At 29.4% G+C, this 15,322-nt stretch overlaps 1 protein-coding gene across 1 annotated transcript; it reads right to left on the reverse strand.

Annotated features, from left to right (window-relative positions):
• Nucleotides 1–12,365: 12,365 nt before the first annotated feature.
• LOC146941920 (uncharacterized) lies at nucleotides 12,366–13,132 on the reverse strand. The gene has a single exon (XM_085755785.1). The coding sequence runs from the start codon at nucleotides 13,042–13,044 to the stop codon at nucleotides 12,514–12,516; it is 531 nt and encodes a 176-aa protein (XP_085611911.1). The 5' UTR covers nucleotides 13,045–13,132; the 3' UTR covers nucleotides 12,366–12,513.
• Nucleotides 13,133–15,322: the final 2,190 nt, after the last annotated feature.

Consider the following 15,322-nt stretch of genomic DNA (forward strand, 5'->3'; position numbering starts at 1 on the left):
AGTATAAATAAAATCATCTAGTTTGTTACACTTTTTAAATAATAAAGGAAAAAAAAAGGATATTAGTCACTTTAGTCCCTGAATAGGAACTGAGTTCACTTTAATCCATGAATGCAGATAAATTGCAAATAGTCCCTGAATGTAGACTCTTTTAGTCAATTTCGTCCCTGAATGCAGACGTCGTTAGTCAATTTAGTCCATGAATGTAGACTCCGTTAATCACTTTAGTCCCTGAAATTGACCAACAAAGTCTACATTCAGGGACTGTTTTACAATTTCTCTGCATTCAGGGACTAAAGTGACTAATTCCCAGAAAAAAAATATATTCATATCGTGTTTATTACATTTGTTTTAATATTTGAATTTATTCTTATCTATTTGTTACATGTGTTATTTGTATTGAAAATTGAGGGTATTTTTGGAAAGAAAAATTCAACTCAAAAATGCTAAAAGGGGTAATTTTCTTTACATATAGTATAGATTAAAGATAAACTTAAACAAACTACACATTTTATGATTATTGTTATCCTCCTCTTAAAAAGGGATTATTGTTATCTTAATCTTTTTGTTTTTTTTTTGTTTTTGTTTTAGGCTTCAATGTTATCTTAATCATTTTAAATTGATATATTCTCGCACTTTATTTATCTTAAGCTTTATTCTCAACATAAAAAATAAGCCTTCATTTTCTTTCTTACTCTTCTTTTTCTTTTAAGATAAACTTGAAAAAACTAAACTGAATTTTAAAATTATTGTTATCTTAATTTTTTTTTTTTTGCCTTTGATATATTCTCGCACTTTATTTATCTTAAGCTTTATTCTCAACATAAAAAATAAGCCTTCATTTTCTTTCTTACTCTTCTTTTTCTTTTAAGATAAACTTGAAAAAACTAAACTGAATTTTAAAATTATTGTTATCTTAATTTTTTTTTTTTTGCCTTGTGACAATAAAAAAAAACTATTTTTTTGTCTTGGTTGGGTGTCAATGTCAACTAAAAAATATTTTTTTTTGAGAGGGTCAACTAATATATATATATATATATATATATATATATATTCATGCATTTTATCCTTTAAAAAATAAAAAATATTCACGCATTTTATTCATAAATACTGGTGGAAAGACGAATATTCACGTGCCCATTTTTTCATTTTTTTTATTATGCTAACACGTATAAACTGTCAACGATATTTTAAAGAGATTTTGTGGGTAAATTACAGATAAAAATTTTTATAATTTTTTTTATATAGATTTTGTGTTGCTTTTTTTTATTGCGTTGATGTTTGAAAATTATGAACGGTGTTTTTTTTATCAAACTTAATTTTGATTAAAACTAAAAATATAAATGTTTTTTGCTTTCAAGTTATAACAAACCAAATTAATCATGATTATTTATTTCAATGACACCAACAATATAACAAAAATATATAATCTGAATTCTTTTTGTAGTGAGCAACAATCTTTATTATTGTTTGTCAAAAAAACAATCTTTATTATTGAAAAAGTTGTTTAAGGGTATAATTGAGATAATGAAAGAGTAAGTATAAATATACTCATCTAGTTTGTTACACTTTTTAAATGATAAAGAAAAAAAATCAGACATATAGTATATATTCATATCGTGTTTGTTACATTCTTTAAATATTTGAATTTATTCTTATTATCTATTTACATAAGTTATTTGTATTGAAAATTGATGACATTTTTTGAAAGAGAAAAAAATCAGCCCAAAAGAGCTGAAAGGGATTATTTTCTTTATATATAACATAGATTAAAGTTATAAGTAGATATTTGTGACATTCAAATGTAACAAACTCAACAAATCATATTTATCTTTTTCAATGAAAACGATAATATAACAAATGTTCCTATCTTTTCTTTATAACAATATAATATTATTATATGAAAATTTGTTTAAGGGTATAGTTGGAATAACAAAAATTCAGCCCAAAATCCCCTATTATCGTTATATTTTATTTAGTATAGATACATTTGTTATTTGTTGGTGAAGTCCAACCATCACGAGGACCTCCTTTTTTCCTTCAGTGATTTTGTTTTAACAGAAATAATTTATTTAAATTGATAAAGAGAAATGATATTTTGACAACCACTTTTTGACAACTTTTGGACAACTTTCTCTCTCATACTCACATGATGTTGTTATCCTCTCTCTTCATTTTTCTCTCTCCATTGTTTTTGACCAATAAGAAGTGAGAAAAACAAGGTTGTCAACAAAGTTGTCATCAAATGGATGTCAAAATATCATTACTCATTGATAAAATACATCAAATATAACCTCATATTCACCATTGGTTAAAATGAAAACGACAAATATGTGAACAAACTCACAACACCTAAATCAATTTCATACAATGTTGGTGCCTATAAATAATATGATAAAATCAAAGTGATCAAAATATTCATATCTCCGTATCTACAACATTAACGCACAAATCATTGATTGAATATGAAGCAAACAAACACCGCAACAAGACGGGAATTCAAACAACGTCGCACGAGACAACATACAATACAACGTCGCATTCAAACAATAAAATAAAATAAAAACATAAATACTTGATATGTGTGAAAACCACTTATTTATATTAAAAGAGGCGAAAAATATGCTAAGGGCGATTTTAGGCCAAAAAATAACCCAAAAAAAACTGTCTCCCGTGAATAAGATGAAAGAGAACTTAGAGAGAAAGTGAAATATCTCTCTCTTAAAAAAAGTTTTGAAAAAACAACTTTTCCTTCAATGATAGAAACACATACCCAATTTTTTTAGTCAAAACCTTCAACACACTCTCTTTTATTGGTTAAAATGTATATGAGATCTATATGAATTTTGATCAATAAAAAATAATTTTTTCGTTTCCAAAAAAAAAAAAAAGATAATTTGTTGAAATATTGTAGGTTAGAGAGTGTATTGCTAACACTTAATTGTTTTTCCCCCTTCTTTTGTGAGTAAAAGAGAAGGGAAAGGAGCTAATTTGTATTCTCTTGCGTTACAATTATTAAAAATTGATACTAAGATGACATCTTCGTGAAAAATAATTTTTAAATAAAAAATACTTGTAAACTTATAAATTTAATTTCCGCTATTTAAAATATTAATATGCTTCTTATAAGAAAATGTCAGACAATATGTATGATTTCGTCCATCTAATGATTCCATAACCCCAAGTTTGAACACCAAATGATGACGATGATGATAAATATTGATGGTGCTGTAAGGACTTGGTAGTAGGTATGAATCATGATATGTTAAACTAGAAACGCTGTCATTTTCTTCATTTTTTGACATCGAAATTATGTGGTCACAAACATTAAGTTATGGTGTAGCATTTTGAATTTGATCGATAATGGCGAAGAAAACGCTAATGAGCGATCAACACGACTGGAAATTTGTAGAATAAAGTGAATGCAATGTGCACGATAGGTTAATGGGAGTATAAGCAACCACTAAGTTAAAACTTCGTTATCATTATTGTCCCTTTGGAATGGAATAAGTGTGGCACATCAACAACACCAACCTATGGTCTCCAACATTTAGTAATATCAAGAGTTTGATTTAATGGTAAAAAATAATAAACATTGTGGTTCTAAGTTTAAGTTCTCCATCAGACTTTTGGTAAAGTTCTCTATCAGACTAATGATCATTCTGTCACCCTAATTGTTTATCATAAAACAAATAAAATGCGTGTGATAGTGAGTTAAATTAATATATTTTTTTGGAGAGGAAATGCAAATATGTTTTGTCGACCTCTATTATTTTTTCTGGATCAACCTCTATTATTAACAAGCGTGCAAACGTGCATTTCCTCGTTTTTTTTTTTCAAATCCTCTATACATACATTTGAGAATGTTTAAAATGAACAATACACATGGCATATCAAAATCAAATTTAAAAGAAAAGTTACACGTGACAATGTAAGGTTGAAGCATAAAAGTCATAGTCCAATTACACCATTTAAGACAAACATTTTTTTAATGACAGAATTTATGACATACTAATGTAACAAATTATAACCAACAATCAAATAAAAATCTTCAACAACAAAATTTTGAAAAATAATCTAAATAAATAATTATATAAAATGACATAATTTCAAAATTAAAAAACTAGAATTATAATATTTTAAATATGCAAAAATAGATTTTTTTATTAATAAGATATATTTTGCATTGATTGAAAAATTACAATCTCAAATGACTACATTGCTTCTTGCATATGAATTTTTTTTGTCAAAATAAAAAACTAAAAAATACGAGATAAATATCATTACTGATAAATGTAAAAAAAAAAACATCGAGGGAAAGCATTTTTCAATTATAATAAATATCTTTGAAATAAACAAGTGACTATTATTTTTCAATAAAACTATATGTTTGTCATTGTGTTTACCAAAAACCAGATAAATAGAAAAAATATACGGGACAAGTTTTTATCAAGAGAAGGAAATACAAGACTTGGGTTGGGGGCCAACGACTTGACCCAGTAAACCACAAAAGGAAAACCAAACAATTCAGTACAAAAATGGTAATAAAAGAGAACAGACCTAAACAACCATTACCACGTGCAATCCAACGAACACACGTAGGGGCGCGACAATCGAGCGAACGTAGTGGCACAAAACCTCATCCTCTATACATACATTTGAGAATGTTTAAAATGAACAATACACATGACATAAAAGAAAAGTTACATGTGGGAATGTAAGGTTGAAGCATAAAAGTCATAGTCCAATTACACCATTTAAGACAAACATTTTTTTTTAATGACACAATTTATGACATACTAATGTAACAAATTATAACGAACAATCAAATAAAAATCTTCAACAACAAAATTTTGAAAAATAATCTAAATAAATAATTACTACCTCCGTCCCTAATTATAAGACCCTTTTGAAAAAATAATTTGTCCCTTTTTATAAGACCCCTTTGGTATATCCAAGTACATTAATTATTTTTTTACAAACATACCCTTATTTATTTTGCATTTTTTCTTCAATCAACAATAAATATTATATTGAAAACATAAATTAACTTTCTCTCTTAAGGATAAAATTGTAAAAACAATAGTAATAATATACAAATTTAATACTCCAACCAACTTTCTTAATCTCCGCAATTTTGGCAAAAGGTTCCTATATTTGGGAACGGAGGTAGTATATAAAATGACATAATTTCAAAATTAAAAAACTAGAATTATAATATTTTAAATATGCAAAAATATATTTTTTTTATTTGTATGATATATTTTGCATTGATTGAAAAATTACAATCTCAAATGACTACATTGCTTCTTGCATATGAATTTTTTTTGTCAAAATAAAAAACTAAAAAATATGAGATAAATATCATTACTAATAAATGTAAAAAAAAAATCGAGGGAAAGCATTTTTCAATTATAATAAATATCTTTGAAATAAACAAGAGACTATTATTTTTCAAAAACACTATATGTTTGTCATTGTGTTTACCAAAAACCACATAAATAGAAAAATATACGGGACAAGTTTTTATCAAGAGGAGGAAATACAAGACTTGGGTTGAGGGCCAACAACCTGACCCAGTAAACCACAAAAGCAAAACCAAACAATTCAGTACAAAAATGGTAATAAAAGAGAACATACCTAAACAACCATTACCACGTACAATCCAGCGAACCCACGTAGGGACGCGACAACCCAACGATTGTCTGCCAACACAGAAACGACCCAAGTTCCAACAACTATCTTCAAAGTATCAGAAGACCATAAACGCCATTTTGAGTCAAAACAATCAATTACGAACCGAATCCACAAAGTCGCGGTGGTCTTGAAATTTCAGTCGCAGTCCAGATCAAGGGATGAACAAACGACATAAATCGACCACTATCCACCAACGTTGCAAGAAGCAACCACGGTGGATACAATATTTTAGGTATGATGAACGACTACTACCGTCAACACAGAGCATCTACGCACCTAGCCATTTCGACCAACATCAGGATAAAACCGGTCATATTGAATCGAGATATGCATCCAACAGAACAACGCCGGAACTAAAGAACCCATACCTTCAGTCTAGAAAACGAGATTCATAATTTTCAGACAAAATCATAGAGCCGAAACAAAGTCACCACCCATCTTTATTTCCACGAAACAAAACAAACACAAATAAACAAAAATGAAAAAAAATAGCAAAAACCAGGCCGAGACTAATTCATAATCGCGTCAAAACCATAGCTCTACAAGACGACGACGACGTTGAACGAAACCAGTGACCACAATAGAATCGACAAACACCAAGACTCTGAAAGGACAACTGTTGCGGCGCTTCATCGACGGCGAACTGAAACCCATATATATATTTTTCATTTATACGTAAAAACACGGGACAAATATTACCACTGATAAACATAAAAACATGTAACACATATTTGTCATCATTGCGGCAAAAAAAATACTAACATTATTTTTAACAAAAAAATACGGGCATATTTAAAAATTCACGGGATAAATAATTTTCATTGATAATTAAAAAAATAAAACAATTTAAGATTGAGAAAATATAGTCTATCACCCGTGCATTGCACGGGTTAACACATTAGTAAATATTATACTCGATCTCCATTGAATTCATTAGGATTAGTTTACATTTGAGCTATTAAGATTGATCTAATGATTGTAATAGATTTAACATTTAAAATAGGGGGATTTGAAAGTAGGATTAAATTTTTCTATAAAAAGAAAATGTGAGATTAAATTTAATTAAGTAAAGAATAATAAAATTGTAAATAGTTTTTTTTTGTCATGTAGCCTAGTGGCTAGATTCACACACATTATGTGTGGAGAAGTGGGGAATCTGGGGTTCGAACCCCGGCCCCAGGGCCATTCCTATGAAATAGGAGGCTCGACTCTCTTTTTAAAATAGGCCCCTAGTAAGTAAAATAAAAACATAATTTTTTTTGTGTAGCTAAACTTCATTAAAAAAAATCAGAATAAGAACTTCTAAACATGAAACGAAATAAAAAAAAATTAAGTGAAAGAGAGGTGAAATTTACCTAACAGTGTCGTTTGGATTTGTCACTCCTTCGTTATGGGAAGGGAAAACGAATGGTTTATTCGGAAAAAAAATGATTGTTGTGATTCTTTCAATGAAATAGCTTTCCAAATTGACTGATTAAGTGATTTTACAAATTGGGGTGGTTTGATGGTATCAGATTTATGTACAGAAAGGAGAACTAGAGTCTAAAAAAAACTCAAACGTGTGCTGAAGAAAGAAAAAGAAGTAACATGTATTTTTTTTTATTTAAATGGGGGGTGGGTATTAGACTTAATTTTTTGTTTGAGGCCCGTAACATTTGGAGGCCCGGCCTGGTCGAGCAACTTGCACTCCCCCAAGGCCGGGCCTGCCCGGCCCCTGCACAAATTATCCCTGGTAGCTACCAACCGAGCTACACTTACGAGACATGTAAATAGTTTTTTAATGAAGGGTAAATTGAAATGAATAAACATAAAAATAGGCATTCTAATATGTATTTACAGATGAATTTATTCACATCTTCATGAAAACTTTATTCCCACCGTTTTCTTTAGCATTTTTTTTATTCTCATGAATATTTTATACCGAGGAATACAATTTTGTGAACTTGTAACAAACATAGAAATGTATATTACTATCATTTTATTTCCAATAATCTACGAATAAAACTTGAAACAAACACATCCTTAGTAGTTAGCATGTTGAAGAGTGATTGTGCGCAAAGTGAGAAGTTTAAATTTAGATAAGATTGACGTATTTGTATTTTAAATTTAGATTTGATTTATATTGACATCTATACATTATGAACGATGTTTTATTAGAAAGATGCATTTTACGTAATAAAACTTAAATCAAGATTATATAATCCAAATTAGTTAAGAATGTCGACAGTGGTTTGTTAGTAAGTTTGACTCATTCTAAAGTTGTTAATAAAACTATAAAAAAAAAATTAGATTTACATTCTGATTTTACTTGATTTTACCCGAGTTTGACCGAGTTAACTCGAGTCAAGCTCGTCAAACATTTCGATTTTACCAGAAATCGAATTTACCTACGAGTTAACACGATTTTGGTACCTAAAAACGTAAACTCAGTAAACTCGGTGAGTTAACACTCGATTCGTGGAACATTGAAGAGAAGGGACTGGGTTTGTCAAAAACACGAGAATAGTGTGGGCTAGTAAGCACGACTAGTGCAGATAGCATTGGCTATTTGAGAAAGGTTAACTAAAAAGTATTTATATAAAAGGTTTAAATTAGAAATAATTATCCTACACCCCAATAATTATACTCTTACCCCTACAAACTATGAAAGATACCAATTTAAACTCTTTCTAAAATCACATTCATTTGCCCCATCATCATCATATTTTCTGGAATTAAAAAAAGCTTAGAAGTTTTTTAAAGTTTTTCTAAAATTAATGGAAATTTTTTATGTGTTTTTCGGAATTAAAAAAGTTGGGAAAATTTCCAAAGTTTTTCGAAAATTATAGAGACTGTCAAATGGAGAAGTTTTCTGGAATTTGTCCGAGTTTCTTAATTTTCATTACAACCAAAACAAACAAAAAAAACTTAAATGTGAAACGGTGCGCGTTCCTTTTGTTTTCTTGTTTATTTTATTTAATCAAAATTAAAAAGTATGAATCAAATTGAATAGTGATGAATGATAATCCCGTTTGGAATTGAGATCTATGATCATACATAATGGAGACATCCATTTTTTGGTACTTAAATGGGTCTCACGTATACACATCATTCATTTATAATTTTATAATAGTAGTACCTAATAAACACTCAATCCCTTCAACCCAACATCTCACACAAATTTTTTAAATGTGACCCACTAATCAAATATCATTAACTTTATATCCCTACATTTCAATTTTTTAACATTACTAAAGTGTGGGGTTCCCACTTAAGATTGGGGTCGTAAGTGAGACCTTGGGTCTTATAAGACTCACAACAACTTTTCTCCCAAATGGGGATACCTAATAGATACAAAGTCTTAAAAATTTAAGACTCCCCTATTGGAGATGATCTAAGCAAGGGTCGGCCCAGGACATAGGCTGGGGGTACGGCGCCCTAGGCCCATGCTCGTAAGGGCCCAAACAATTTGTTTTATGTCGGGGCGTTTATAGAATTAATTGGTTAAAAAGGGGAATATATAGCAATAAAGGCAAATTGGGTCCAAACCATTACTAAACTTCAGCCCATCAGTTGTTTCAACTTTTTTTTACAACCCAACAACATTTCATTTTCACACCCCCAACCCAACACTTTCATTTTCACCCCCAACCCAACGCTTTCATTTTCACCCCAACATTTCATTAGCTAAAAAATTAATTTCGTTTCAAATCAAACATTAATTTTAGACTAAATAATAAACCTAGGATTCCAATTAATCTTTGCAACCGAGGAGTAAAGGTGGTTTGGGAGTTAAAGATATAAAGGTGGTCATTTTAAGCTTACTTGTAAAGTGGAGATGACATTTGATTCAAGGCGATATGGGGCAAAAATATGGAGTTAAGGGGAGGTGGCTGGAGCTTCGTGTCTCAAGAACGCTTTTCTATGGTGAAAAGATTTAGCGTGGCTTGAGGAGGGCGTGTGATCCAATTTGTTCAACAATGGGGGGAGAGGAGGGGGGGGGGGGGGGGGGGGGGGGGGGGGGCTGAGATGGGGGGACAATGAAAGGAAGAAGGATTTTTGGAATTTAAAATGGGTGGAAATGCCCCTCTTTGTGTTATTTCCCCGTCTCTACTCAAAAAGATGGTTTGGTGAGTGACATTTGGGATGTTAGGGATGGAGAGGTCCATTAGAATCTTTCATCAATAAAAGGTGAGTAAAGTTACGTTGTTGAATTGACACGAATAAAAATCATTTATTTGGCTTTTATTATTATTATTTATGTTATGTCTATAGCCTAAACAATTAAAGACAAATAAATGGGTTTGATTGGTGTCAATCCATCTTTTGTCCATAGGTAATGTACTTGTCATCTATACTAAAATAAAATAAAATAATATTTATTTTCCAAAAGTTGTACGATTCTTATCATATTTTGTTTATAAAAAAAATGACGATATAGATTCTAATATAGAATAACTCAAGATTTTCTTCTTCAAGAGAGACGAGTGTAATTTGTCAAAAAAATACATTAAATCTTATAATTGTTAATTTTAAATTAAACATCGCTTTCTTAATATGTTTACCGTGATTAAAGATTTGTGGTTTGTCTCTATGAATGTAATTCAATTGATAGAGATATTGTATTATACATACATGGACCATGGTTTGACTCAAATTTCCACTATTGAATTTCTAGCTATTAATCCACTTTTTATTTTTTATTTTTTATGGAATACTTTATAGACAAACAAAATGAAAGCCATCATAATGACATATAATTGAATGCATGTAAAAAAAGTATACATGTAAGTCAAATTCTAATTAATACACATTATTTTTACAAAGCAAATTTATGTTAAAAAAAATTTAATATTTCTTTAACAGTTGAATGTGCCGTGATGGCATGCATTGGTTACTTTAGGGGTGATCAAGTTTGTTTTGTGCATTTTGTCAAAAAAAAGTTTGTTTTGTGCTCCTGTTTCAGAAAAGAGTTTGTTTTGTTCTTGCTCGAAGAATATATAAAAGAATCCTCTTTACTCTGGACTGGAGAAGGAGAAAATATATATGGATTACCTAATATTATTTTTTTATTTTTTTGAAAGGATTACCTAATATTTTAAGTTAGTTCGACTCTTTTAGTTAGACTCTATTCATGCAAGCATGTGGTGAATTATATTAAACGTATTCACAATAACATGCCTCTATATTAATTTTGGTGTCATATATTATTAGAATGTAGACATTTGTATTTTATATTCCTTTACAAACTACAAGTTTATTTAAAGCAAATGATATTGCTATTCGCTATCTAGGTCGATGACCACAAATTTAAGCTATACTGCCTAATTTTATGTGATATTCGTATATGTATGTATTGACTTTATTATATTATTGGCAATGAAATGCTTAGTCTTGCTTTGTTAAAAAAATAAAAAAACTGCTGGAGCCAAGTCATGCCAGTAATATACCGAACTGGATATTCCATTTCCATGAGACTTCTACTCTTATTCTAGATCCACAACCGCTAGGTCATTACATGTGACATATATAAAATTTAAGAATCAAATCTACAGGAATAATCTCTGAGATACAGATCCGTCCACCATTAATTTAATCAACAGTTTAATACTTTCTTTAAAGTAATAGTTCAATACTATATTCGTACTGTTACCGTACGTGTATTAATGAGAAAGCAAAAATTGAAATTTTTATCTCTCACTAAAAGACAATACAACTTTTTATCTCATGTATAATTTGTTTAAAATAGCAATATAACATTTTTATCCATAAAAATCGTATAAGACCAAAAATTATTCAATTCATGTGATATTCTATCTTATGTTGTTTTGTCCAGCCTTAAACGCAAGTCTACATATTTTTTCATACAAAAACTCTGCATCTATTTACACACAAGCTATAAGACATTTTTGTTTTCTTTTTAACATTTTGTTATCCTTGAGTTTTGTTGGATATGTGCTCAACATTTAATTTTTTATTTAATTTTACCTACAAAACACATAGATATCCAATAAAACTTCATGGTACTAATTTATTTTTTTCCCATTTTGTATGATCTCTCGCTTTCCTTTATTGTTTCTCTTTAAGTGTTTGTTAAATAAAAATAAAATTATAAATAAGATAGTTATTTATAATTTTATATATTTTTCTCTAACTAATTAATTATAAATAGTTTGTTACCATAATGTTATAAAAAAAAGTAGTTTAGATAAAACTGAAAGAAAATCTGGAAACAAGTTATAGATTATTTATAGATTTAAACAAAAGATTTATCTAATAAAAATTTAGGGTGAGAAGACGGTGTCGGACTATAAGAGAAGAAGTACTTTTGCATTAAAAAAACACTTACATGTATTTATATTTATATTCCTCCAAATGTACTAACGAAATTCGAACCCATAACTTTTCAAATTCAAGATGTGTATTTATATCATTAGATCACAAACTCTTGGAGTTAAACATAAGATCTAATTTATATACACATAAGATTTTATCTATATACACTGACCAATCAAATTACTCTATAATACTATATTTTTCGTTAATTCTAATACTCTCTCTAGTCTCTACAAACAATCAAATTACTCCATAATACTATATTTTTCGTTAATTCTAATACTCTTTCTAGTCTCTACAAATATCTTTTTTAGGGGCGTGCATGGAAATTAATGTCATAAACATAATACAAATTCAAGAATATTATCTCTATTATTTTCTTTCCGGTTTAATTTGTGAAAATTACACAGAATTGAATAGATGAACTATGAATGAAAGAATCACTAATGAACCAAAGAAGAATAATTAAATTAATGTTGATCGATCATATATCACTACGTGTTAGCTAGCTACAGTCACCGTTTGTCTTACAGAACTTGTACGAACCACCTTAAAAATGCCCTTATCCTCCATCATTTTCTTGCTCTTATATTTAGGATGAAACAACTTGAACCAAAACCCACTTTTCTTACTATGACGATCACTACTTTCACTATCTCCTTCTTTTCTTCTTCTTGGAACAACAGCCATTGATTTACTCTTCACGAGTCCGCCTTGTTTGTTAAACAAAAAGATGGAAGAAGTCTTTCCCTCGGTAGAGAAAGAACCATCATGCATTGGAGAAGAACAAGAAGAAACTGAAGAGGAAGAATAATAAGAGGACAAAGAAGAAGCAGAAGAAGAACAAGAAGAGGTTGTTTTTTGAGAGCTAGAACTAGAAGATGTGGATAATTGATCAAGCTTATCTTTCAAACAAAGGGAACATACACCAGGTGATTGAACATGTTTAGGGTGTTTCTTACAACGACAACCATTAAGGTTGAACATGCCGTCCTTGTCTTTTGAATATTTAGGTCTTCGTAGATTTGCCATTTTGGAAATTAGGTTTCATTATAATGTGAACAAGTTGGTTGGATATATAAAGAGGGAAGGATACGAGGGTGTGTTGGAGTTTCCGTGATAGTTCATGGGAGTTTCCTCAAAATGGTCTTTTTGACGGTTTAGTACAAGTTGATAAACATACTTAGAATTCTTAGGAGGAATTTTAAAATGGACGATAGTGATGGAAACAGGTGGAGTGAGTCGGTGGTTGTGATCATGCCTTATAATTTGCGTATGTGGAAAAGACCAAACCTTTTTCCGTGGGCGGCGTAGAAATTCTAAATTTGTAAACACGGGTTGGCGTCGACAAGATCAAATCAACCTTATTCAAAAAAAGATCAAATCAACCTTTGTGGTAAATGATTTTTTTTTTCGAAAGAAAAAAAAGTTGGAGATTAAAACGTAGTCGTTTCGTATTGATATATACATATTCCCTACTTACAAAAAAAGTTGGAGATTAGCCTTACAAAAAAAAAAAAAGAGATTATCCTTAAAAAAAGGCAAATATATTTGAAAAATAACCGTTGGAAAAATATATATTATACATGCCTTATATCAGCAGTCACCCAATATATTTATATGCCGAAATTTAAATAGAGGTATGCATTTAGGAAGAATAATACAAAATATAAGATTTTTTTCTACAGAGTAATTCTATTTGATGCGTATTGGAATTCAAACTTTGGTTCGTCACATTGTAAAAGTTTAACCCTTTTCACTAAAGTTAACCCTATATGTTGAAAATAATACTCCATCCGTCCCATAATAAGTGAGTCATTTGAAAAAAATACTGTCAATTTTTTTGACTAATTTCACTTTTTAATACAATATTAATTACTTTTTTCCAATTATAACTCTAATTAATACTAATTTCATCATTCTCAATTCAATATATTCTACTTTGCATTTATGATAAATATGAATGCACCAATACTTATGAAGGGCACTTAAAACCAATTTTCTCTCTATTTCACTTATACATTTTTTCTTAAACGTGTGAAATGAGCAAAATGCTCACTTATAATGGGACAGAGGGAGTATTTAACGAGTGCCCTCGGAACACTCTTTAAGCATTCTAAATTGGGAAACTATTCTTTAAAAAAGTAAAATAGTTTAAATTCCTATATATATTGAATACACATGTTTTTATAAAAAGTTACCTTTTGAGACCCTTAAAGAATGCCCTGAAGGCACTAATTAACATTTTCCATATTTAATGTAGACAATATTTACTAATAGTATCTCTTAAAATATCAACATAATATTGAATTAAGACAATAAATTTCTTTTTTACTTTTGCATACTTTGATTACAAACTACCTAGTATATTTTGAGCAACTAACATCAAATTAAATTGATAGAAATATAGAGAAAAAATGAAGGTACAAATAACAAATAAAATATCCAGCAATGTTGTGGGTATGTTTGTCTTATAATTGGTATGGTTGACTCACACACAAGATTGTGAGTTGAACTTACCTGAATCAAATGTCGCCGGAGGATTGGCCTTGCTAAATGGAACAAAGTTTGCTAGTGAATGATTTGTAACTACCTATGTACTCCCTCTGTCCTATTTTTTTTTTTTTTGAAAGAGCCTCTCTCCTAAAATATAAGCAAAAATAAGTCAACAAAAATTAATGTATTTGATTCAAAATTTATGTCAATTACATCAACTCATGTTAACTCATTTTTACTTACATTTTGAGATGGAAACCTTGATGTCTGATCTTACTCTAGCCTAGCCAGCTTACTAAACATTTTATTAAAAAAAAAATTCTTTAATAAAAATCAAAATTTTGTAAGTACCTATGTATACACTCTTCTTTTGTTTTGTTTTGGGGTTTTTAGCCGGTTTGTAAAAGAAAATCTTCAAGAAAAACTAATTCAAGAAAATTGAAAACCATGAAAAATAAAATATTGTTGCATTTCTAATTTTCTTTTTGTGAAAATATCATCATCATCATACTCCCTCCGTCCCTTAATGTAACCCTCCTTTGCATTTTTCACATTTCTTAAGAAAAGTTGTCAGTGTAATTAATGTGTCTGTTTTGTGTATTAACATTACCAAATTGTCCTTTGTTTGTATGCGTATTAAATTTGACTATTCATATTTCAAGACAAGCTAGTAGTATTAATTAGGGGTATGTTTAGAAAAAAAGTAATAAATGCATCTAATAATTTAAAAAAAGGGATTACATTTAACGACAAAAATAAAATCAAATGGGTGGTTACATTAAGGGACGGCTCCCTCTACTCATCGGATGTAGTA

This window comes from Medicago sativa, chromosome 3 (genome assembly GCF_051527215.1).
Source record: "Medicago sativa cultivar Bolivia chromosome 3, Bolivia_mono, whole genome shotgun sequence".
NCBI classification, from domain to species: Eukaryota; Viridiplantae; Streptophyta; class Magnoliopsida; order Fabales; family Fabaceae; genus Medicago; species Medicago sativa.

Coding starts and splice junctions, on each gene's coding strand:
- LOC146941920 (XM_085755785.1), bottom strand. CDS start 13,044: ATGGCAAATCTACGAAGACCTAAATATTCAAAAGACAAGGACGGCATG.